At 39.2% G+C, this 27,138-nt stretch overlaps 1 protein-coding gene and 1 pseudogene across 1 annotated transcript; both read left to right on the top strand.

Annotated features, from left to right (window-relative positions):
• Positions 1 to 8,087: 8,087 nt before the first annotated feature.
• Positions 8,088 to 11,241, top strand: LOC121772836 (annotated as a pseudogene).
• A 7,320-nt stretch (positions 11,242 to 18,561) lies between these two features.
• On the top strand, positions 18,562 to 22,153 carry LOC121787296 (glucomannan 4-beta-mannosyltransferase 2-like). Its single transcript, XM_042185983.1, has 7 exons — positions 18,562 to 19,067; positions 19,146 to 19,244; positions 19,560 to 19,812; positions 20,767 to 20,877; positions 20,968 to 21,104; positions 21,220 to 21,333; positions 21,413 to 22,153. The coding sequence occupies exons 1-7, from the start codon at positions 18,738 to 18,740 to the stop codon at positions 21,974 to 21,976; spliced, it is 1,608 nt and encodes a 535-aa protein (XP_042041917.1). The 5' UTR covers positions 18,562 to 18,737; the 3' UTR covers positions 21,977 to 22,153.
• Positions 22,154 to 27,138: the final 4,985 nt, after the last annotated feature.

Raw genomic sequence — 27,138 nt, 5'->3', positions numbered from 1 at the left:
ACATAGCAAGATCAGAACTGACTGCACAACTATAGATTTCATAAAATTTTGTACACTTATTGATAAACTATGTATGTCTTAAATAGTTGGGAAATTACAATTACTGAACTCCAAGATTTTTGTTTACAGAGAAAAAAGCTACTTTTAGAACTAAAAATTGATACAATACCAGGGAGATAAAAGCTACTTTTTGAACTAAAAAATGATACAATAATTGGTTGGTTATAATTTTTTGAGCTATATCATCATAGTTTAATTGAGTAGCTGATATTTCAGGAGTTTATAGTAGTAATCAGTTAACATGAGATATGTGTTTTAAAAGATGTTAAAAGATCTATTAAAGGCCAACTTTGAAGCCTAATTTTAACATGTATATGAATGCTCATCTTTGTTTTTGTGATAGCTTATAGGTTAAATGTTATTTAGGTTCCAACACTGCTGGTTTCAATATAATATATTTATATATATATATTAGAAACTTTTTATAATAATATATTTACATGATCGAGTATTTGGATTCAATATTGGTTCCTGCCTTTGAAACTTTTTGTTATTGTTGGAGATCATTCCCAGCAAAAACTATTGAGATTATGTTTATCTTGAAAGAGAAAGTTCTTCCTGTGTTGTTGGATATTGCTGAAGTTGCAATGATTTTTTAAAAAGTACTGAATTCAGTTTAATTAGATTATTGTTTACCTCATGAATATTGGTTTGAATTCAGTATTTCTCCCCATCTATGCCCAAATACTGCAGAGTTCTACTCCACTGTCCACATCAATCACTGTAAATCACAACTAAAGTACATTTAGCAACCAACCAAAACAAAATCACACATACACAATTACATACACTCATGCAACAAACAAACACACACCTTTGCAAAAATAAAGAACATATAGATTCCATTGTTAACACTTATATATCACCTCAATTCTAACTTTTTTTTATTAATGTGCAGTTAGTTAGCATCTTTGAGACCTTTGGAGAACATGTTTTATCATAGTTATAAGCCAACTAAAATACCTAATCTCAGTATAAGCCCACTTTCAAACTTGAAAAGTTGGATAAACTGTTAGGTCATCTTGGTTTATGTTATTTTCAAAAGATTTAAATTTTGAAGTTCAGGGTTTAGAGTAGTCCTCAGTGTTTTCTTAAATTTTATTCTTTATAAGCTATACATTATCTCCTTTCTGTTTCTGGATTCACATATTCCTCCTGAAGCAATGAAGAAGCTAAAGAAATCTGTGATACTTAAGAGTTTTGCATCCCAACTGTTAACAGTTCCAAATTTATGCAAAAAACAAAGATGAGCATTCATATACCTGCTACTGAAATTTTACAAGCTTTTTCACTCCAAAATTTCTCTTGAATAAGTTCTCAATCTTTCTGAATTAATTTTACTGCCAAAGCCTCCACCTTGGAATGATAAGGCAACATGTAGCTTGCATCTATGGGGCTGAACTTAAACCCTTTCCTTTCTGTCTCCGTAGCTGGAATCTCTATCCTTAGATATTCGTGGCTGATAGAGACCTTATTTCAGCACCACTTCGCCATTCACGATTTAGATCTACCGCTTCCTTGAATCACTCAGGACATCGGCCCCTTCCGATTCCCTCCCCACCAGCCTATGCATCTCCAAGCGCCCTACTCTCGACGCCGTGACGTAGACCAGTAGCCCCGGTTCATGTGAAAAGAATTGAATTTCACCCAAAACGACTCGATTAAATATTTTTTCATCGTCCCGCGGAAGCTGAAGCTTGACCACCGCAATCGCCTTCCGATCCACACGGAGGATGGACCGCTGGTTGTGCTCCTCCGTGTTAGAGATGAACGACTTCACGAATTCGATTCTGAACTGCAGAAGAGGTAAATGAGGGGCGCGGTTAAGCAGACGATTGCAGCGATCTCAGAGAAGGTGAAGTTGTGCAGCGGCGTGGAGGTGGTGGAGGAATCAGGCAACGGGAAAAGGTGTCGCCGTCTAGGGTTTTTGGCTCCGTGGTATCGCCGATATGGCTGGAGCGATAATACCTTTAGAAATTCCTTTTTATATGGTGTATAAAATATGGTGTAAATGTGTAGGTTTATTAATTCTAATTAATTCTAATGAACTAAAATTAAACGAAGTAAACTGTACTTTATGTAATTTAATTGAAGCATATTAATTTTGATTAAAAGTTTGGGCCCTGTTTTAATTATTTTTGGTTAGTTATTCAATTCAAAATTGGGCCATTGATTTAAATTTATCTAGGCTGTTTTTTTGAGTAGTAGTTAATTAACAATTGGGTCAGTGATTTTAATTTATTTGGACTGTAATGTAATTGCATTTTTTGGGCAGGGAAAATGTTTTTTTTTTGGGTCTGTGTTTTTTATATGTATTTTTATATTCTAATATTGTTCAATTTATATGATTTTTCCTCTTTGATAATTAGTAGTACAATTCTTTTGTATATATATCTTATTCTATTTAACATATACTCTTTATTTATGAGTCACACGTCTCCTCTTTGTTGTTTATTTTATTTTATTTTACTCTACTCATATTATATATTAAAATTATATAAAATTGTTTGCCAAAATAAAATGTTCCATTTAGAGTGGGATGAGAGAAGTACATTTCTCTTTTTGTTATTGTTTATAATGTTTTCAAGTGTTTATTTGTGGAGATGTGGATTTCTTTCCACCGTCCACTGCCTGAGAACGGCCAAATTGGAGTTATTGCGGCGTAGAGAAGGATAGAACTAGGGTTTGTGTTGGCGCAAATGGTTTGACAAGAGCATTATATATTTTTGAGTTAATAACGTTTTAGAACTAAGTATGATTAATTATGCTTAATAATTTCAATCAGAGTAAGGTAAAGTGGTGCTTTTGTTTAAAAATTGTTTGGGCTTTTATTTTCGGCTGATTGTAATGTATCTGAGATTAGAATTGACATTTTATTTTTTGTGGATTTTTCTTTATAATTGAATTGGATTGTAAGTTAAATCCTAACAAACTCTTCAACTCTTCAAATCTATTAATACCCACTTGGATTGCATAAATCTTTTAATTTAAATTCTCTTTTGTAATTAAATTTGTATATTATTATTTTACCTTTTATTAGACTTTTAAATTAAAAATATAGGTATAATTATTGGAAATTGTTATATATAGTAAAATAAATCTTTAACTTGATGAATTCGATAATAAAGTTGTAGGTTTTCTATCTAAAAATAAATAAAAATTGGAGGATGTTGTAGTCGAGTAATTTTATAGAAAAGTGGTCCTTCTAAATTTTATTGAAAGATGCATATATAATTGAAACTTAATTATAAATAAATTATCTAACGTAAATTCAAAGTAATTAATACATGGAAGTAAAATTATTTCGTTATTAATACATACTCAATTGTTTGCAAATTGTATTTATATTTTCATATTTTAACTTATGAAAATTCTTTTAAAGACACCAAATCTCTTGAATTACTAAAATTCTATAAAAAAAATACTACTGTCCATATTACTGAAAATTTGTCACTTATTCTCATTTTGTTCGTCCCTAAAAATTTGTCACATTTTACTTTTACCATCTTTCGTAGTGGACCTCACACTCAACTAACTCATTAACACTCATATTTTATTGAGTATAAAACTACTTCCTCCGTTTCATAGTAGTGGAGTCATTTTATCATTTTGGTACATTACATAGTAGTGAAGTCATTTACCTTTTTAATAGATTTTCAGTGGGATGCCCCAAAAACATGTTAATCGCTTATAGTGGACGGAGGGAGTATTATGTTATCATGATCAAATTTATATAGTAGTATTTTTTTACTTTTGTGTTTTCCAAATATATAGTGTAAGGATATAAATACATCTAATAAAGTGTTATATACCAAATGATTCCTTTATTCAACTATAACACATATTTTTCTAATGTCTTATTACATTTTCTGAAATGGAAGCATATTTCCAATTTATCCTTTGTCTTATTATATTCATATTCTCCACTCTAACTTTTTATTTTAATATATTTAGCCGCTATATATCTTTATTATTTGAAAATCATTTGTCCCGTGCATAGCACGGGTGATAACACTAGTTTAGTTAAAGCGTCAGTTTGTCCGGATAACAATTAAACCCACAATTTATTACCCCTAAATAGTTGTAGATCTCTTCGTGGACATAGAGTTGGGACATAATACATTTGCAAAGTTATATATGACATGCCCGAATCAATAAAATACTTATCTGTCAAATTCGAACTAGTGCCATTTTTACCTCTAAAATTATCAATTCCGTATAAAACTGCGACCATGTACCTTTCCAAAGTAATGTAGGAAATTAAACACAACAAACACAAACACGACCAGTAAAGAAAACCCCAAACACGAACACGAACACGAACACGAACACGACCTGCTACCCTCAGACACGAACACGACACAAACTCATTAACGACACGAACCACTTCGGGTTAACACGACACGATAACAACACGTATATGAGATGACACGATAACGACTCGATAACAACACTACCTGATAACGGTTAAACCTATTAAAAACATCCAATTGCTAATTACAAAATCTGATCTAAACATAAAAACATCAATAATTTCTTAGTAACAAAATCCAACAAAAATCCAACAAAATTCAACAAAAATGAAAATAATAAGAATTAATAATATTATAATATTATTTATTAATGGATAACACGAACCCGACACGAAAACGACACGAAATTTCCATGTCCTTAACGGGTCGACCCGATAAGGATACGAACCCAATAAGCTCTGACCTAAACCCATTAATTTCGTGCCGGTTCGTGCTGTGTCAAAAATTACCAGCCATAAGGATTGTTTATCAAAATAACAAAACGTGTAGAAAACTGAGCCCTCATTACTTGAGTTCAATTCTTAATTAATTACAACTTGCCGTATTCTTTTTTTTTTTGATAAAATAAACTAACATAAAACTCTCACCTATGAATTAATGTATCATTTATTGATACGGTGAAAGCCTTTCAATTAGGCATATGATAAATTCATAAAACCTTGCATGGGCTTAAGTCCATATCAAATTCAAGAAGTAAAATAAATAACGACAAAGACTTTGGTGAGGCCGTCACACACTGATTAATCATTAATTAAATACTAGTACTAGTTAATCAGAATTATAAGTTAGAATTGTTGATTTCATTTAGAATTGGTTAATGCCAAATGAACTTCATTACTACTTGACCAGGATTGTTTGATTAATTAAATTAAAAGAACTGATTAAAAACAATCAACCCGTAAATAATGTTGTACCGTGTTACTCTAAAACTATGCAAATTTAGAGTAATAGGATAACATGGTATTTCAATGGGAAAACGATATAAGAGGTTATCGGGTGTAGAACAAACATGTATATAGAATTAACTTTGCGTATTTTATTTATTTTGATCGTCCCATAATAAAAATCCCTTTTCTTTGTTACTCTAAATAAAAGTAGGCTTTATATTTCATTAATTCATTTTATCAACATTTTATGTAAAGCTAGTACTTTATAAAGTTGAGACTTATATGCATCTAATTTTTTTAATCACTATTCATTACATTTTTTAAAATCCGTGCCGAGTCAATTATGGTATCTCTTATTCCAGGATGGATGGAGGAGTATAAAATATGTTTTCCGTCGGTCACTAAATGTCGCATTATTATTTTTTCATCATCTGTCAATAAATGTTTCATTTCACTTTTACTATATTTGCTAAATGGACTTTATATTCCATTAACTCATTTCATTCGCATTTTATAAAAAACAATATATAAAAGTAGGTCTAACATTATACTATTTTTTTTTACCCATTTTACTTTATAAAGTCAAACAATTTCTTAAAACTCGTGCCGGTCAAATATGAGACATTTATTCATGGACAGAGAGAGCACTTACAAACATTTTTTTTAAATTACTCCCCATGTCTCAGAAAGTTTGTCGCTCATTTTCATTTCTTTCTATTTCACGAAATTTGTCACATTTCACTCTTATTCATATTTTATTATAAAATTATTACTATAAAATAAGAGATCCACGTTAACTCAATTTTTTTCAAACCTATCTTCCATAAGAGTATTTCTTAAAAATCAGGTTAAGAGCATCCACAACCGTGCTCTTGCCAGCGGCATGGTTGTGGGCCCGACCCCACTTTTTCTGCCTGCTCTCTGTCAAGAGCACAACACCCACAGCTGTGCTCTTCCGCAAGGACGAGCACAATTAATTTAAAATTCAATTACACAAAAACATTTCCATAATACTAAAATTCATTAAAAAACCACAATAAATATTACAAATTACAAATAAAATAAAAAAGAATAATTAAAATCCTAAAAATTAAAAATTACATAATTAAAATCATAAAAATTAAAAATTACATAATTAAAAAACTAAAAATTATAAATTACATAATTAAACTCCTAAAAATTAAAAATTACATGATTATTGGCTAATATTACCCGAGGAAGACTACGCATCCGGCGGCACCAACCCCAATTATTTTTTGAGACCCAATATCATGTCCTCGTGCGTTTGAAGTTGCGTGGGGGTCATAGTTGACCTATCGACTATATTGAGTTGGGCCAAAAGGGTCCACAACGAGTTGTTCGGGGGTGGAGGTAGAACATAGGGTGCCGGTTCGGGGGCGGGGGCAGATGGAGTCGCGGTGCGACGGCGTTCGGCCGCCGCCTTCTACCTTCCTTGCGGTCGGCGTCGGGAACCGCTTGGTCCGACGTCGGGGCTACCCAAGTTAGCTTCGGCGAGTTGGCTAGCCACTTCTTCGCCGGCGTCGGATAGGGATGCCGACCGTGACCGTTTGGAGGAGCCGCTAGAGGAGGATGTTACGCCTCCCAGATACTTCGGGTGCGTCCTCGTTTCCTGCCAAACATTTAGGTACTTGAATGACTTACCGTTCATGGATTGGTAGGTGCTCAGCGCCGCTGTGATGATGTCGACCTCGCTCCGGCCGCTCCCGGCATTCCGCGACTCCTGGAGAAAATAGCCATTGAACTTGCCAATTTCGTCGTTGGCTCGGCCGATGCAGTTGCGCACCATACTCTCGCTGCGCTCGATCGTTCCCGGCGGCCGGTTTGCATTGTACCGCCGAGAGACGCGCCACCAAAAGTGATCGCCGGATTGGTTCGTGCCAACCACCGCATCTTCGGAGATTTCCAAGTACGCCTTGAACAATCTATCCATCTCCGCCGGTGAGTACAGTGTGCGGACACCGGCGCGAGATGGAGGAGTCGGAGTTTGGGAAGGGACGGGACGCCTAGGCTCCGGTGTCCACCCGTATCGCCCATCAGAGGCACCTTGCTCGTCGACCGGGTATGGACGGTAGCCACCCAGAACGCCCGAATCTTGGGTGAGAGGAGGGGCCGAATAGTCCGTTTCCGGACTAGGAAACGGTTGTGAACCGAACCATTCGGGGTTCCAACCGTGGGAGCCCGTAGGGTTATCGTCTTGGCCGGACATAGTGATGTTGTAGGGTATGAGAGAATGAAGATGAAAATGGATATGAGAGATTGAAGATGAAAATGGATATGAGAGAATGAAGATGAGAATTGTGTAGTTTGATGTGAATTTTTGGGAGTGAAATTGAGGGTATTTATAGTTGAAAGTGTGTATTTTTGGGGTAAAAAAATGAAAAAAAAAATTAAAAAGTGGAAAAAACGGTTATAAACGGATATATTTTTTTTTGGGAAGCGATTTTTTTTATCGGTTTTTTAATTAAAAATTGATTTTTTAATTAAAAAAAAATTAAACACAACGGCTATGCCGTTGACGAATCCCAGCGCGCCATGTCAACTGCTCGCTGGCACGGCGCGAGCGCAGCGGCGTCGGGTAGCGTCCGTGGCGACGGACGCCACCGTTGTGGATGCTCTAAGTGCCAAATTTATGGGACGGATGGATAATTCATTATATCTTGCTATCCATCACTATAAAAACAGACTTCATTTGTTAGTACCACAGTGCTCAACTTCTTCTCACCATCTCTTCACCCTCGGCTTAGCGTACCAACAAAGCATCCACAAGTTTTGATACCAGAAAACAGAGCATTCCCCTGTATAAAAAATGGGTGAAACTTATGGAAAGATTTTGTTACCAGAATCTTATTCTTCAGACATAGGTGTGATGTGGGAGCTAATGATAGTGCATCTCCTAACAATCAGTGTATACATTTACTTGGCCATGTCTGCGATGGTTTTCATCGAGCGGGTTTACATGGGCGCTGTCATCCTCGTGGTCAAGCTCTTTGGGCTGAAGCCTCAAAACAGATACAAATGGGAGGCCATCAAAGACGCCAATGCCGCTTTCCCTATGGTTCTTGTTCAGATTCCCATGTGCAATGAAAAAGAGGTTCGTGTTCGTTAGATGCTACACCTGATGAAATATGTTTAATCGAGTTCGTTTTATGGTATCTACAGGTTTACAAGATCTCAATTGGTGCAGCGTCTAATCTTTCATGGCCTTCTCACAGGCTTCTCATTCAAGTTCTCGACGACTCCACTGATTTACTAATCAAGGTATATATAACTTTTTAAATTTTAATCATGCATGACTTTTTATAAGTACTAATGTTAACAATATTATGATAAAAAAATTTGGACTTAAGCTATCATTTTTTAGGTATTACTTGATGATCAAAGATGTAATTCATAATAAATACTATTAGTGTAGTAATGATTTATTTTGATGGGCGGATAGGACATGATTGAGAAGGAATGTTTAAGGTGGGGAAGCAAAGGGGTTAACATCAGATACCAAATCAGAGAGAGGCAAGGTGGGTATAAGGCTGGATTGCTAAAGCAAGGATTGGAACACGACTACGTCAAGGAATGCGAATACGTGGCTATCTTCGACTCTGATTTCCGACCTGAACCTGATTTTCTGCGACGATCAGTCCCTTTTCTGATTCACAAGCCCGTTGGAGATTCGGTATATATTATTACTTCTTTCATTATTAATTAATGAACACTAAAGTAACAGAAATGTCGTGGTATGCATGCAGTTAATGCAGATGACTGCTTGCTGACGAGAATGCAAGAAATATCATTTGATTATCATTTCATGGTGGAGCAAGAAGCAGGTTCAGCCACTCATGCATTTTTTGGCTTCAACGGTAACAAATTCAAGCTTTTAATTATGGTTTCATCTAACTTATTAGTACTATTAATCTTTGTGGTAAGAATGAAATATGTTATAGGAGCTGGTGGAATATGGAGGATTGCAGCAATCAATGACGCGGGAGGATGGAATGACAGAACGACGGTGGAGGACATGGATCTTGCTGTTCGTGCACGTCTCAAAGCCTGGAAATTGCTCTACCTTGGTGATCTCCAGGTCTAATTACTATTTTTCAATAATTAACTCATGATAAATGAGGAGTGTGACTGATCAATGATGTGTGTTGTTGTTGTTGTAGGTATATAGCGAGCTTCCGAGTACTTTTAAAGCCTTCACGTTGCAGCAGCACCGATGGTCTAGTGGGCAGGCTAATCTCTTCAGGAAAACAGTTATGGGAATCGCAGCAAACAAGGTTGATTTGCTATCAATTTATTCATGGTGATTGACTATACATGTAAAAAATTGAATGTAAATATATTTGGATGGCACAAAATAAGAAGTTTCATGTGATGTACAGCTTCTTCTTTGTGCGAAAGGTGATCGTCCACTTTTTCACATTCTTCTTCTACTGTGTGATTCTGCCTCTCTCCGTTTTGGTGCCTCAATTTTACGTCCCGAAATGGGGAGCCATTTACCTTCCTTCCATCATGAGCATCCACTATAGGGGGCGGCGCGCCGAACCGCCGCCGCGGCTAACGCGGGGGAAGCGTCCGCCCCGGTGCGGACGCTTTTTTTGGGGCGGAAGGGCGATCGGCGACTAGGCGCCGAGGACGCGCCGACCTATAGCGCGGCGGTGAGCGGCGCGCCGGTAGGAGGTGGACATTTTTTTTCGTTTTTTTAAAAATTTATTTAATTTGCCTATAAATACACCTCATTTCCCTCATTATTTTCACACCATTCCAACTCTTTATTCATACTTTCTTTCACTAAAATTTGTGGATTCCATTGGTATTAAAAATGGATGATTTGTGGAATGACGAGTGGAATTATCTGATTCAAGAGGTGCAGAGGGAAGCCTACGAAAGCCAACCTCTGATGAGTGCCAGAGACTGCTAGATATGCACGGTTCAGTGCACGGTTTCCTAGGGATGTTAGGAAGCATCGATTGCATGCATTGAGAGTGGAAAAACTGCCCAGTGGCGTGGAAAGGCTAGTTCACTACTGGTTTCAAAAGCAAAGGTCCATCGATGATTCTGGAAGCCGTTGCTGACTACCGTTTGGGGATCTGGCATGCGTATTTCGGTGTTGCAGGTTCGAACAACGATATCAACGTTCTGCAGTCATCGCCTCTCTTCAATGATGAGTGCCGAGGGGGAGGGTCCAGAAATCAACTTCGTAGCCAACGGAGCACAGTACTTTAATACGATGCAAATTTTCTATAGATTAAATTTTCGTTGTATAATTTTTCCATTACTTTAATACGATGAAAATTTAGTGTTCAATTTTAATTTATTTAATTATAGCCGTTTTTTCTAATTATATGTAGTCCGATAATTTTAATTATAATTGAATTAAAATAAAAAAATAAAACATTAAAGTGAAAAGTGGCTAAAAAAAGTGTCCACTATTGCTGCGGACACTTTTTTTTGTGGGCGCGGACAAATACGAAGTGGCTGTGGACAAAAAAAGTGGCGGGGCTATTGGAAGTGTCTACCTTATAGTGGATGCTACCATTCTCAACTCGGTGGGAACTCCGAGGTCGTTCCATCTGCTGTTCTATTGGGTGCTGTTCGAGAACGTGATGTCGTTCCACCGCACCAAGGCGACGGTGATCGGGCTGGTGGAGGCAAAGACATCAAACAAGTGGGTGATGACGGAGAAATTGGGTGATAAGCTGAACAACAAGGGGAGCAAGAGCAAGAGATCTCTTGTGACTCTGGGGAAGCTGGTGGGAGAGAGGATACATATGCAGGAGCTTGGACTTGCCATGTTTCTATTCGTGAGAGGATGCTACGATTTCCTCTATGGGAAAAACAACTATTTCGTCTACCTATTTCTTCAAGTCATCACTTTTACAATCGTCGGATTTGGCTACATTGGCACCTTCCTTCCCACTCCCTACCTAATTACTATTCGTTGCTTTCTTTTCTTCAATCAATAAACAGATTCACTTTGTGTTAAACCTCTTATGAATGCTCAATAGAACACATCACCGACACCCTCCTTTATTGATTTGTCTCAGTTGTCACCTTTTAAATTATTTATGTATAAAACCTAAGATCGTTTGTTACCATATCGGATATTGAGGTCTTTTTAATTCTTGGCACGAACCTGCAACTATAAGTAATCATTTTTCAAGTATTCCTCACCAAAAATCACTTTCACTAAACAATGTTATTTGTAACCTTCAACATGATTCAATCTATCTTTATGATGGTCACGTATTTGGGTAGACGTTTTTTCTAAATTCAATTTTAATTTAAAACAAATACTATTTCACTGATACAAGACAAAATAAAATCAATAAAGCAAATTTCACATTTTTCTGCGCTGCCTTCACATCTACTTTTGACCAAAGAACAAGAAATTTAGGATTTTCCAGAGAAAAGAAAGTAATTGACTAATATTGTGATAATTCATTTTATGATGTTATGATGTATATTGCACGAGCCACGAAAGTACATATAATATCTAAGCTAAGAAAGAGAAAAAGAAAATGAGGAGCTCAGCCAACGTCTATTCAAAGAGACAAAGAGTATGGAAATTCAGTTTCGGCGAAATTTGAGGAGGGAATTTACCACAGCAATGAATTTTATATATAATACAAATATTAATTAGCCATAATAACCCCATTTGCCATATGAATTTCATAGCATGTTCTAATTAAGGATTTTACAATTGTTCAAATAGGAGTAATAGTTATGTAAGGACTGATACACTTTCCATCTTCTAGAGTTTTCCCAATCATGAATCTTGATCCCTTCAAACTTTTTATTCAATTGATTCAAAACATGTATGGTTGTCCTTTTCGGAATTTTTCTTTGGTACCAAAAACTTTCTATATGTTGGGATTTACGCACACAAGGCTTTCACACACTCAAGAAGATCACACACACTCACTGTTGTATGAGATCACACACTGCAGAAACACACACACTCACACTTTGAGTATTGAAGATGATAATCTTGGAGAGAAACTGGAAAACTCTTTATTGATAAAACTACTCTAAACTACATACACGGATTTGAGCTATTTAAAGCTCTACAAACAAGTAGCAACTGCTACTAACTAACTACAACAAGAATCAAGAAAACAAGAAGAATAACCGCTACACCTCGGCTAACTAATTGCTTCTTCCTTCTCGGCTCAATACCGAACTCCCTTCTCGGCTCAAGACCGAACTCTCTTCTCGGCTCATTCCAGCTCAAAGCCGAGCTTCCTTACCGAGCTTCCTTACCGAGCTCCCTTCTAGCCGAGCTTACCGAACTCCTTTCTAGCCGAGCTTACCGAACTCCTTTCTAGCCGAGCTTACCGACTTCTGCCTTCTTCTTCCAACTGAAATGAGCACTCCATTATTACAATTCTCCACCTGAGGGCTCATCTCAGTTCTTGCACAAACATTGATCAACTTCTTGCAATGATCAAACTTGTCTCTACCTAGAGACTTTGTTAGCATGTCAGCCGGATTGTGCAAGGTGTTAATCTTAATCACCTTCACTCTCCCCTTTTCGATCTCATCTCGAATAAAATGCAACTTTATGTCTATGTGCTTGCTCCTTTCATGAAAACCCGGATGTTTAGCCAAGCACATAGCTGAGCTGCTGTCACAATGAATCACCATTGTCTTTTGGTCAAAACCAAAGTCAGAAATCACTCCCTGAATCCAAAAGCTCTCCTGTACAGCTGCAGTGAGAGCTATATACTCTGATTCTGTTGTTGAGAGAGCAACAACACTTTGCAACCCTGATTTCCAGCTGATTACAGTTCCAAACATGGTGAAAAGATAACCTGTTTGGGACTTCCTGTTGTCCAGGTTTGCAGCATAGTCTGCATCACAATAGCCCTGCACAACCTCCTCAGATTCACCTTCCCAGCCATTGAACACAATCCCCCAGTCCTTAGTTGACTTCATGTACCTCAATATCCACTTAAGAGCATTCCAATGCTCCTTCCCCGGGTCTGCCATGTATCTGCTAGTTACTGAGATAGCATGAGCAAGATCTGGTCTTGTACAAATCATAGTATACATAACACTTCCAACCACACTAGCATAAGGGATAGCCTCCATCTCATCAGCCTCTTGCTTAGTTTTAGGGGCCTGCTCCTTTGAAAGCTTAAAACTCTGGGACAGAGGAGTTGATGCAGCTTTTGCATTTTCCATTTTGAATCTCTGCAAAACTTTCTCAATATAGTCAGTTTGCAGCATCCACAGCTTCTTGCAGCCTCTATCTCTCTGAATATGTATGCCTAGGATCTTCCTTGACTCTCCTAGATCCTTCATTTCAAAGCTTGACTTCAGATCTTGTTTAACTTTCTGAATTTCTGTCATAGAAGGCCCTGCAAGTAGCATATCATCCACATAGAGTAATAGGTAGGCAATGGGAGTCTTGCCTGCCTTCTTGATGTAAATGCAATCATCATATTCTGACTTGGAGAAGCCAATCTTCTTCATCTGTGCATCAAACTTCTTATTCCACTGTCTAGGACTTTGCTTAAGTCCATAAAGACTTTTCTGTAACAGGCACACCTTGCCTTCTTCTCCAATCTTCACATAGCCCTCTGGCTGTTCCATGAAGATAGTTTCCTCTAGATCTCCATTTAGGAAGGCTGTCTTCACATCAAGCTGTTGTAGCTCCCAGTCAAGCTGATTCACCACATCCAATAGGATCCTAATTGAAGTGTGCTTCACAACAGGTGCAAACACTTCATTGAAATCGATTCCCTCCTGCTGTGTAAAGCCTCTAGCCACCAGCCTTGCCTTGAACCTGACTCTATCCTTATCAGTGGTCTCAATCTTTCTTTTAAACAACCACTTACAGCTTACCAGCCTCCTTTCCTTACCATCTGTACTCAGCTTGGATTTGTCCACCAAAATCCATGTTTTGTTCTTGAGTAAAGACTCTATTTCCTCATTCATGGCTTCAATCCATCTTTCTCTATCTTTACTCTGCATAGCTTCTTTATATGTGAGTGGATCTGCGCCATCAATACTTTCAGCTGCACACAGAGCATAATACACAACATCAGAGAACTTTGTTGGTGGTCTTGTTTCTCTTCTAACTCTGTCCCTTGCAAGCTGATAGTCTCTGATAGAGTCTGATATAGACTCACCAGCCTGGTTGCCCTGAGTTGGAGCCTCTTCTTTATCTGAATCAGACTCACTCCCTGAGTCAATAACTCCACCTGCTCCTAGGCCAACCCCCACAAGCTCCACCTTGAAGAAATCACCCTCATCTTCACTGGAGTCCAGCTTATCTTTCAGGTATGGCATCTGATCCTCCAAGAACACCACATCCCTACTCACCAAGACCTTCTGCTTACCGGGCTCAATACACCAGAGCCTATACCCCTTAACACCCCTCTGATACCCCAACATAATACATTTCAGAGCCCTAGCTTCAAGCTTGCTTTGCCTAGCATGAGCATAGGCCACACACCCAAACACCTTGTACTTTGAGTAGTCACTGTGAGCTCCATTCCACATGTAATCAGGAGTTTCAGATTTCAGGGCAGTAGATGGGCATTTATTGATGAGATAGGCTGCTGTATACACAGCCTCACCCCAGAATCTGCTGCTCAAACCAGAACCAAGAAGTAGGCACCTCACCCTCTCTAGGATTGTCCTATTCATCCTCTCCACAACACCATTTTGCTGAGGATTACCAGGAACAGTCCTATGCCTCTTCATACCCTTCTCTTTACAAAACATATCAAACTCCGCAGACAAGAACTCTAGGCCATTGTCTGTTCTTAAGCATTTAACACTTCTACCCTTCTCTAGCTCAACCTCCTTACACCATATCTTGAACTTTGTGAGTGTTTCAGATTTTTCTTTAAGAATATATACCCACAACTTCCTTGTATAGTCATCAATGATAGCTAGATAATACTTTCCTCCACCAATTGAACACACCGGTGAAGGCCCCCAAAGATCACTATGTATGTAGTCTAAAGGGGCTGTAGAAGAGTGAATACCTGTAGGATAGGGTGCCTTCTTAGCCTTTCCAAGTATACACTGCTCACAGGGGTTCATCTTGTTGAAATCTCCAGAGATCAGACCCTTCTTGATGAGTTCTTTCAAGCTTCCTTCAGCTGGGTGGCCCAATCTCTTGTGCCATAGCATTATGGAATCATCTGACACTGCATTGCTTTCTCCATCAACAGCCTTAGCCTTCAGATAATAGAGAATATGCTCTCTGTCAGCCTCCATCATCACTGCATCTCCAGATTTAACAAACAATTTTCCTTGACTCATCAATATGGTGAACCCTTTCTGCTCTAGCATTCCCAATGAGATGAGATTCCTCTTCACTTCTGGAATATACCTCACCCCAGTTAGGATCTTTATAGAGCCATCTTGTAGGCTTAGCTTTACCTTCCCTATTCCTCTGATCTGACAAATGTGATTATTACCCAGCACCACAGTGCCGGCTGCTTCTTGAAGGTCATGAAACCAGCTCCTATTTGGGCACATATGGAAGCTGCACCCTGAGTCCATAATCCACCTATGACTGACCCCACTGTCACTAATATTCATGAGTTGAGCCGGGGGATCAGCACTCTCCACACAATCAGATTGGTTGTGTCCCTCAGAGGCTATCTTTCTCTTCCATGCATGACAATCTTTCTTCAAATGTCCAGGTTTCTTGCACCAATAGCAAGCTCTGGTTTCCTTCTGAGCATCAGAACTTGAGGGTTTAGAGCCCTCAAACTTCTTCTTGAAGTTCTGCTTCTTGAACTTCTTCACATTCAAGGCCTCTGCAGCTTGAACATTGGAGCTTGCAGAGCCTCTGTTGGCTGTCTTCTGGAGTTCTTTGGCCATCAAGGCTGAATAGACTTCTGCATAGGTGATAGGTTTATCTCTTCCATAGATAATTGCATCACTTAGCTGGTCATACGAGCTAGGCAAGGCATTCAATGTGAGAATGGCCTTATCCTCATCTGAAATCTTGACATCAACAGATCCCAGGTCATCAATGATCTTGTTGAACTCCTCTAGCTGCTCAATGATGGACCTATCTCCAGAAAAACTATAGGCATACAGCCTCTTCTTGAGATACAGCCGGTTAGCCAAGGATTTGGCCAAGTAAACTTCATCTAACTTGTCCAAGATCTCCACCGCAGTCTTGGCTTCTTGAACTTCCCTCAAGACCTTATCTCCAAGGCACAGAATCACTGCAGAATGTGCCTTGAGCTGCATCTCCTCCATCTTTGCCTGAGCTTTATCATCAAGCACTGGAGCCTTTCCTTTCTCCTCTGGTTTTGCAAGAACTGCGGCCAAGCCTTGTTGAATCAAAACCGCCTTCATCTTCATCTTCCACAGGCTATAATCATTCTTGCCTGTGAATTTTTCTGCATCAAGCCTTGCTGCCATCTCTGAAACCGTTTGATCCTCTGCAAATCAGCTTCAATATCCCTTTCCCACAGACGGCGCCACTTGTTGGGATTTACGCACACAAGGCTTTCACACACTCAAGAAGATCACACACACACTCACTGTTGTATGAGATCACACACTGCAGAAACACACACACTCACACTTTGAGTATTGAAGATGATAATCTTGGAGAGAAACTGGAAAACTCTTTATTGATAAAACTACTCTAAACTACATACACGGATTTGAGCTATTTAAAGCTCTACAAACAAGTAGCAACTGCTACTAACTAACTACAACAAGAATCAAGAAAACAAGAAGAATAACCGCTACACCTCGGCTAACTAACTGCTTCTTCCTTCTCGGCTCAGACCGAACTGGTTGCTTCTTCCTTCTCGGCTCAATACCGAACTCCCTTCTCGGCTCAAGACCGAACTCTCTTCTCGGCTCATTCCAGCTCAAAGCCGAGCTTCCTTACCGAGCTTCCTTACCGAGCTTCCTTACCGAGCTCCCTTCTAGCCGAGCTTACCGAACTCCTTTCTAGCCGAGCTTACCGAACTCCTTTCTAGCCGAGCTTACCGACTTCTGCCTTCTTCTTCCAACTGAAATGAGCACTCCATTATTACACTATAAATGGATGGTAGCTAATAACTAGCCAGAATTAAATACACACACTACTAAATACTTAATGGAATGATTCTGATCTGATTCTGTTATATTGAAATATCATTTCAAACATAAGTAACATATTTACTTAAAAATTTTCAACGCACGTACTTGCCAATGCCCAATAATATCTACATTCTCAAAATTAAATCATAATTTGACAAATTTTCATCATAGATACGATTATACAAATAAACATCCTCAGAACACCCTAAAAAGCACTATAACTTCAACTATTATTGAAATACTACAGTCATGAGAACACCCCACATTTGGCATCAAGTTAATTATTTGAGTAGGGGAACTCCGACGTCGGAATCTGGATCCGATCACCGGAAGTTTTACTCCGGTTTGGTCTCTTAATTAAGTGGGTCCTTACTATCATCACAAAAATTATTGGGGACAATTTTATTAATTTCTCTTTTCCGGGTTGGTGGGTCAACCCCAACTATTTTTATTACTGTTTAATAGTACTCGAATATTCCTCTAGAATTTAAGGGCAAAATTTTAAAATAAGAAAGTAGGAAAAATAATACTAGAAAAAGGAAAGAATTCCATATCATTTAGAACTAGCAGACACAGGAGGGTCATGTGAGATCCCATGGATAGTATGCTGTCAAAAATCATTTTCTTTCTGTTTATATCTACTTTTATATCTATCTTCTCTACATCTTTATCCTTTATAATTACTCTTCAAACAAGGATGTTGACTACTAACTTAATACTATTAAAGAGCCATTATATAATAAACTCAATACTCAAATTTACTCTAAACTATCACTAATTTATCAAACAATATCAAAATACATGAAACAACACAAATCTACCCTCAATAAAATTTTCTGCTATTTATAAACTGTGCGTGACTTTGATGTGATTTAGCATGTAAATATATCTGTAAAAATACATTTGTAATATCATATTCATAATACAAATTATTTTGAGTTTGGAAATTTTATTGAAAAATGAAAATAAAAAGATTTTACGACCAAGCATTTTTAGTAGGCTTTCACTACTTATCAATAGTCAGTCTATACCAAGAATATAGATTGATTGGGATATCTACAAGAATTAAAAAAAGTCATTGGAAAATTAAATTTTACAATCAACCTACTAATAATAAGGGGAAATAAAAAATAAAAAAGGCCAAAATTTATTAGCAACAATAGTCCAAATATTGACTAGTTATAAAATTATCTTCATTTTTCAGTCGCACCGACTCTCATAACTTGCTCCACTCTTCTCTCTCTACACTGCCGCAATGCCGCCATGCTTGTTCCTCTCTCGTCTATTTTCAGGCCACACAACAAACTAGAAGAGAGAGAGAGAGTGAGTGAAGTAACAGTCCCTTCTCAAAGATCTCGGAAAACAGAGCCGATCTGTGCTTTAAAAAATGGGTGAAATATCTGGAAAGAGCTTCATGCCGGAGTCATTGCCGGGGTACTCTTCGGACATTGGAGGGCAAATTGGGATGCTGTGGGAGTTGATAAAGGCGCCATTGATAGTGCCGTTGCTGACGATTTGTGTTTACATTTGTCTGGCGATGTCCATCATGGTTTTCATGGAGAGGCTTTACATGGGTGTGGTCATCGTTTTGGTGAAGCTCTTCTGGAAGAAGCCTGAAAAGAGATACAAATGGGAGCCCATGAAAGACGATTTGGAAGAGGGGAGTTCCGCTTTCCCTATGGTCCTCGTTCAGATCCCCATGTTCAACGAAAAAGAGGTATCTCCCTGTTCTCATCATCAATAATTGACCTCCTTTTTTTTTTTCCTGTAAATGATGAAATGAAATCAATCTCAGGTTTACAAGATTTCAATTGGTGCTGCGTCTAATTTATCGTGGCCTGCTGATAGGCTCGTCATTCAAGTTCTCGACGACTCCACCGACTTTCTTATCAAGGTTGTTAATTGTTATAGTAAATGTTTTTTTATTATTGAAGTGATGAATTGAGTTAAAATTTAGTCTCCTTGTCGTTTGTTTCCATCCCAATGCAACAATATAACGTGCCTTGATCTTGTAAATTCAACCTGTTTTTTCGGTATTCATACTTCACTGCACACTAATTTCTATATATTCCTTCCTTCCCCCTTTCTTTTAATACTAGTAATAAATAGACTGATTCCAAATTATAGCTATTATTCCATTTTTTAACTTCGCAATTAGGGGCGTCATTACGTTATGATTGCCTTTAATTTGATTTATATTGGTGGTTAGGACATGATTGAGAAGGAATGCTTAAGGTGGGCAAGCAAAGGCGTTAACATAAGATACCAAATTAGAGAGTCAAGAGGAGGCTACAAGGCTGGGGCGCTCAAGGAAGGATTGAAACACGACTATGTCAAGCAATGCGATTATGTCGTCATCTTCGACGCCGATTTCCGACCCGAACCCGATTTTCTCCGACGATCGGTCCCTTTTCTCATTCACAATCCCGATATTGCACTTGTACAAGCCCGCTGGAGATTCGGTAAGCCTCAATTGTTTTTTCTTACCTTACTAATAAACTTTTTTAAATGTTTGAGTTTGACTAAATTTAGTTAACACAATTCATAATTTCGCTACATACGAAAGTGTCGGTTGTTGTCTTCATATTTCTCTTTACTGATTAATTACCTAATTTTGAAGGTGGGGGTATAAGCGTAAATACGCAGATAGTTTGCATTTAGTTATTGGAGAGATTTGCTGCATGGTTTGCGGGGCATTTAGGGGGCCCATTAAATCTAGATTATGGACTATTACTTTGCCATCCTCCTAATTATCTTTTTTGACTTGCTAGCAAAACAACCACTATATTAAGTTGGCCTTATAATTTCTTAAATCAACTAAGTTTTATTTATTAAAAAATATATGTAATGCAAAATTTGATAAAATCTTTCGCCACTCAAATAACTGAATGACGAGAACTATTCGTAAATCCCGGATTAAACGGCATGGAAGCGCTAGATATGGGGGTAAGTTTGTCTTTATCTGCGGAGCTGACAGTCAGCTGCCGATACCTTTTCAACACCATCAAGGGTAGACGTGTCATTTTCTATGTGTGTAGTATAACCATTTAATTATGATAACAGTCTCAACTTCCCACCGACGGTTATAATATAAATTTTGGTATAAAAGTTTTCAAGTTAAAAAACTCAAGGTGGTAATTCCAGGTTCTGACTTTGTGACGTAGTAGCAAATTTCTTGTCACGTGTTGCCAGAAAAGTAACAAATGGTTGATGGATTGGACCCAATCAAAATGCTTCTTCGTTGTTTTGGTTGCTTTGCACAAATTTTCTGTCATTATTTATTTCACATGAACATATAATGCTACGTATATTGAATACACGTGAGGATCTCGATTTAAAACGATGATGAATCTAATTAGTGTTACAAATTGTTGATGGAATAAGTAACATAAAGGTGTATATTCGGCTACTTGCAGTGAATTCAAATGAGTGCTTGCTGACAAGAATGCAAGAAATGTCATTAGATTATCATTTCACAGTTGAGCAAGAAGTAGGTTCGGCCACTCATGCATTTTTTGGCTTCAATGGTAATAACCCACGCAAGCTTTTCTTTTTATCAAAATTATCATTTCATCAAATATTAATCTCTATGATGAAATTGAAATACTATGTTATAGGAACTGGTGGAATATGGAGGATTGCAGCAATCAACGAGGCCGGAGGATGGAACGACAGAACAACAGTGGAAGACATGGATCTTGCTGTCCGTGCTGGTCTCAAAGGCTGGAAATTTCTTTACCTTGGTGATCTCCAGGTCTAATTATCGTGTCCTAAATTTATTAGAGTATAACTCTGTTTTGAAAATTTATACTATAACATAACAAGAAGAGAAAGGAAACTCATGTCTGTTACCGTTGTTGTTGTTGTAGGTATATAGCGAACTTCCGAGTACTTTTAAGGCCTTCAGGTTCCAGCAGCACAGGTGGTCTTGTGGACCGGCTAATCTGTTTAGGAAAATGATGATGGGAATAGCAACAAACAAGGTTCATTCCTTATTAATTACTTTGCTAATGATCATAATGTAATGTGAAATTAATTTGTGAATATACTTTTGGATGGCAGAAAGTAACGTTGTACAAGAAATTCTACGTGATCTACAGCTTCTTCTTCGTGAGGAAGATCATTGCTCACTTCTTCACATTCTTCTTCTACTGTGTGGTTTTGCCTCTCTCCATTTTGGTACCTGAAGTATACGTCCCGAAATGGGGAGCCATTTACCTCCCTTGCATCATCACTGCCCTCAACTCGGTGGGAACTCCAAGGTCGTTCCATCTGCTGTTCTATTGGGTGCTGTTTGAGAACGTGATGTCCTTCCACCGGACCAAGGCAGCATTGATCGGGCTTTTTGAGGCGAAGAGAGTGAACGAGTGGGTGGTGACAGAGAAACTCGGAGATAAGCTCAACAACAAAGGTAAGAAGAGTGGTTTGAGCAAGATATCTCTGAGGAAGCTGTTGGGAGACAGAGTACAAGTGCACGAGCTGGGATTCGCAGTGTTTCTGTTCGTGTGTGGTTGCTATGATTTCCTCTACGGGAAGAACAACTACTTCATATATCTGTTTCTTCAAGTCATCACTTTCACCATCGTTGGATTTGGCTACGTTGGCACCATCGTTCCCACTTCTTAGCTCAACTACTCACTGCTTTCATTTGTAGTCCACACAAACAAGGTTAAATGTATGCAAGATTGCAGTCTTTGGTTTGTTTGATTTGCAGTTGCGGAAAGGAAACTACTATATTCATTTAGTTATACCAAGATTTATCCCACCAAGTCGTTTAGAATAGACGTTCCTTCTTTTTCTTTATGGTTTTGTTAGATTTACAGTGCTTTTTATTTCATTGCAGTTTGAAAGTTGTTCACTTGAGTCATAGTTCATCTTGCTTTGTATTGTTAAGGCAAGAGATACATATATATAGTTTTTGTTTGGCCATCTCCAATAGTGTGAATATCTGGGAATTATCTTTTTTATATATATATATATATATGTTACGGTTTGAAGCTCGACAAACACAACAATAACGCGATGAACTAAAACACACCAAGGATTTACGTGGTTCGATCAAAGATGATCTACGTCCACGGACAACAAAATGGATCTTTATTCACTCCACTCTCAAGATTACAATCTCTCAATCTATCTGCTATCTCTTGATTATTCAATGAGCAAAACCGCAAGAAGCTCTTGATGAATACAACAAGAATGAGAAAAATGATTGAGCTAACTCACTTGTATGTGTGTGTGCGTCGACTGCTTTTATATGTGAATGGTTACAACAGAATCATAGAGAGGTTGGATTCTCTAGTAACAAACTCGTGCTGTTACTCCTGATCCTTACTTCAAACGGACTCCTTCCGAGCTGACGTGGATAACCGGACTCCTTCCGAGCTGCCGGACTCCTTCCGAGCTGCCGGACTCCTTCCGAGCTGCCGGACTCCTTCCGAGCTGCCGGACTCCTTCCGAGCTGACTATCCACATTTTTGAGTTGAACTTCACTTCGCATGCAGTCACAACTCCACCTCTTCTCTTATTCTCTTATGCCATCACATTCACACACTACAAATCTCCACCTTGAATGTGAAGCATAGAAACACTTTGCTGTCAACCTTTCCTTGCATTCATTTCTCAACCATATTTACCAACTCCTGACAATAGTTGAACTTGGCAGTTGGTAATGGTTTTGTGAGCATGTCGGCTGGGTTGTGGTCTGTGCTGATCTTCACCACTTTAACTTCTCCCTTGTCAACTTCGTCTCTGACAAAATGCATACGCACGTCAATGTGCTTGCTTCTTTCATGGAATACTTGATGCTTTGCAAGGCACAAAGCACCACTGCTGTCACAGTTGATCTCCACAGCCTTCTGCTTCACACCGAAATCCTCAAGGATCCCCTTTAGCCATTTACACTCCTTAACTGCTTCTGTGAGTGAAATGTACTCGGCCTCTGTGGTGGAGAGGGCCACCACTGACTGCAATCCAGACTTCCAAGAGATGGCTGAACCAAATAGAGTGAAGATATAACCGGATTGTGAGTTTCTATTATCCAGATTAGCAGCATAATCTGAGTCACAAAATCCCACCAAGGGCTCGGATCCCACATCATCCACTCCTCCATACACAATGCCAATGCCCTGAGATTGTTTAGCATATCTCATCAGCCATTTCACAGCCTGCCAGTGGCTTCTGCCCGGATTGCTCATATACCTGCTAACTACACTCATTGCTTGAGCTATGTCCGGCCTAGTACACACCATAGTGTACATGAGGCTGCCCACAATGTTTGAGTATGGGATCATGTCCATTTGCTTCTTCTCTTGATCATCCTTAGGTGCTTGGTTTCCAGAGAGCTTGAACTGCTGGCTCAGAGGAGTTGAGACACCTTTCGACTCATGCATCTGATACTTCTTCAACATCCTCCCAAGTTAATCTCCTTGCATCAGCCACAGCCTCTTAGACTTCCTATCCCTGACAATGTCAATGCCAAGGATTCTTTTGGCACAACCAAGATCCTTCATCTCAAACACTGAGCTGAGTTGCCTCTTTATGCAGTCTACTTCCTTGATATCAGGGCTAGCTATGAGCATGTCATCTACATACAGCAATAACCATGCCACAGCTCCCTGATTCCTGTATCTGATGTACACACATCCATCAAACTTGGACTTTATAAATCCCAGCTTGTGCATCTCTTCATCAAATTTGAGATACCACTGTCGACTTGACTGCTTCAGACCATATAGACTCCTTTTGAGGAGACACACCTTATCCTCATCACCCGGAGCTATGAAACCCTCTGGTTGAAGCATGTAAATCTTCTCCTCAAGGCTCCCATGTAAGAAAGCTGTTTTTACATCCATTTGGTGTAATTCCCAGTCGAGTTGTGCTGTGAGAGCCATCAAGATTCTGATAGAAGCATGCTTTACCACCGGAGAGAAGACTTCATTGAAGTCTATGCCTTCCTTTTGTGAGTACCCTTTAGCTACGAGCCTTGCTTTGTATCTAAGCTTCTCAATTCCAGTGACCTCCACCTTTCTTTTGAAAATCCATTTACATCCAATGGGCTTTTGCAGATCAGATCTCTTTACAAGGATCCATGTTCCATTCTTCAACAAGGATTTTATTTCATCAATCATGGCCTTCTTCCATGCTTCTTTCTCCTTGCTCTTGATGGCTTCTGCATAGGTCAGTGGCTCTGAATACTCTATCTCTTCAGCAACACACAAAGCATAGTATATCATATCAGCTTGGCTGTATCTTGTAGGTAGCTTCTGTACTCTCCTTGGCCTATCTCTTGCAAGCAAATAGTTATCAAGATTTTGAGCTACTGGAGCTGGCTCTTCATTATTTTCTGGAATAGGACCCTCAGCAGCTACTGGAGCTGGCTCCTCTGCTCCTTCTTGTGACTGATCATCATCATTACCATGCATTCTGCCCAGCTCCACCTCAGTCGAAGTACCACCATAATCAGAGATACCTGCTGCAGGTTGCTTAATCTCAGAGAATGGCATCTTGCCTTCATCAAACTTGACATCTCTACTTATCACCAATTTGTGATTCCCGGGCTCAATGGACCATAGCCTATAGCCCTTCACACCAGGCTGATACCCCAACATAATGCACCTTAAGGCCCTAGCTTCAAGCTTGCTTTGCTTTATGTGTGCATATGCAGCACACCCAAAACTCCTAAGCTGGCAGTAGCTGCTGTCCCTGCCATACCATCTGTAATCCGGGGTATCAAAATCAATAGCTGAGCTGGGGCATTTGTTGATCAAGACTGCTGCTGTTGTCACTGCCTCTCCCCAGAATCTCTTAGGAACACCCGAGCCAAGAATCATGCACCTAACTCTCTCCAATAATGTTCTATTCATCCTCTCAGCAGTGCCATTTTGTTGGGGATTGTTAGGCACTGTTCTGTGTCTTCTAATGCCCTTTTGAGCACAATAACTCTGAAACTCACTCGAAAGAAACTCTAATCCATTATCAGTTCTCAAACACTTGAGGGATCTGCCCTTTTCCAATTCAACTTCAGAGCACCAAACTTTGAATTTTAGAAAAGCTTGAGATTTTTCTTTCAAGATGTATATCCAAACTCTTCTTGAATAGTCATCTATAATTGACATAAAATACCTCCCTCCTCCCTCAGAAACAGTAGGTGAAGGCCCCCACAAATCTGAATGTGCATAATCAAGTGGAGAGGAAGAAGTATGAATACCTTTCTGATATGGAAGCTTCTTGCTCTTTCCTAATGCACAATCCTCACAGCTTGTCAGATTCTGCTGAGTTCCAGATCTTATCAATCCCCTTTTGATGAGCTCTTTCAGGCCCTTCTCTGAGACATGCCCGAGCCTCCTATGCCATAAATCCAAGTCACAGCTAGTAGCAGCATTTACCTGTGAACTGACTTCAGTCTCACCAAGCAAATAATAGAGGGTGTTGATTCTTGTTGCCTTCAACAATTCCTTGCCTCCTTTGGACACTATCATCTCCCCAGCTTTTGACATGAACACACACCCCTTTGCTTCAAGAACACCAAGGGACACCAGATTTCTTTTAACCTCAGGTATATACCTTACCTGAGTAAGAATCAGAGAGGAGCCATCTTCATTTCGGATCTTGATGTCTCCTATTCCCTTCACTTGGCAGATTTGGTTGTTGCCTAGTAGAACGGTGCCATCACTCTTGGTTAGATTCAAGAACCACGACTTGTGAGGACTCATATGAAAACTGCATCCCGAGTCCATAATCCAAGAGTTGCCAATGTCTTGCTCAACTATATTCATTATCTGAGGCATTTCCAGATCTTCAGCAATATCTGCCTCGTTTGCACCATTCTGCTCCTCAGCAACCTTCTTCTTCCAGGAATGACAATTTTAAGTGTCCCGGCTTTTTGCAGTAGAAACATTCCCTAGTTTCCCTTTTCTGAGGATCTTTACTCCCCTGATACTTAGCCTTTGCATTCTTGGTTTTCTGCATGGGCTTCTTGCCTTTGAATCTGACATTCAAGGCTTCTGCTGAATGATCAGTGGTGGATTTGATGGTGGATTTCTGCAATTGTTTGGCTCTCAAAACCGATTGCACTTCATCAAGAGTGATGGTTTTCTCCCGGCCATACAACATCGCATCCTTCAAATGATCAAAAGACTTTGGCAAAGCATTAAGAAGGAGAATAGCTTTATCTTCATCAACTAAACTCACATCAATATTTTCAAGGTCATCAATGGCCTTGTTGAATTCCTCCAGCTGCTCCTCTACGCCCCTTTCTTCAAGAAATCGATAGGAGTATAGTTTCTGCTTCATGAACAGCCGATTTGCCAAAGATTTCGTCATGTACAAGTTCTCCAATTTAGACCACACATCAGCGGCAGTCTTCTCCTTGGCCACCTCGCGCAAAACCTTATCCCCCAAGCAGAGAATAATTGCGCTATGCGCGCGATCAAGCATCTCCTGCCTTTTGATCGCAGCTTTCGGATCCTCTTCCACCACTGCAGCATCTTTATCGATAGGCTTCAGCGCCTCCGCCAGACCCTGCTGCACAAGGACGGCCTTCATCTTGATGCGCCATAACCCGAAGTCGTTGCGCCCGGTGAATTTCTCGGTTTCCAATTTCGTCGTCGCCATCGCTCCGCTTCCCACAGACGGCGCCAGTTGTTACGGTTTGAAGCTCGACAAACACAACAATAACGCGATGAACTAAAACACACCAAGGATTTACGTGGTTCGATCAAAGATGATCTACGTCCACGGACAACAAAATGGATCTTTATTCACTCCACTCTCAAGATTACAATCTC

This window comes from Salvia splendens, chromosome 2 (genome assembly GCF_004379255.2).
Source record: "Salvia splendens isolate huo1 chromosome 2, SspV2, whole genome shotgun sequence".
Taxonomy (NCBI): domain Eukaryota; kingdom Viridiplantae; phylum Streptophyta; class Magnoliopsida; order Lamiales; family Lamiaceae; genus Salvia; species Salvia splendens.
This window is presented reverse-complemented; position numbering and strand designations above follow the sequence as displayed.

Bases quoted from the DNA above. Each gene is read 5' to 3' on its own strand.
- LOC121787296 (XM_042185983.1), top strand. From the start codon at position 18,738: ATGGGTGAAATATCTGGAAAGAGCTTCATGCCGGAGTCATTGCCGGGG. The intron at 19,813-20,766 runs GTAAGCCTCAAT...GGCTACTTGCAG, and splicing joins ACAAGCCCGCTGGAGATTCG to TGAATTCAAATGAGTGCTTG. The intron at 20,878-20,967 runs GTAATAACCCAC...ACTATGTTATAG, and splicing joins TGCATTTTTTGGCTTCAATG to GAACTGGTGGAATATGGAGG.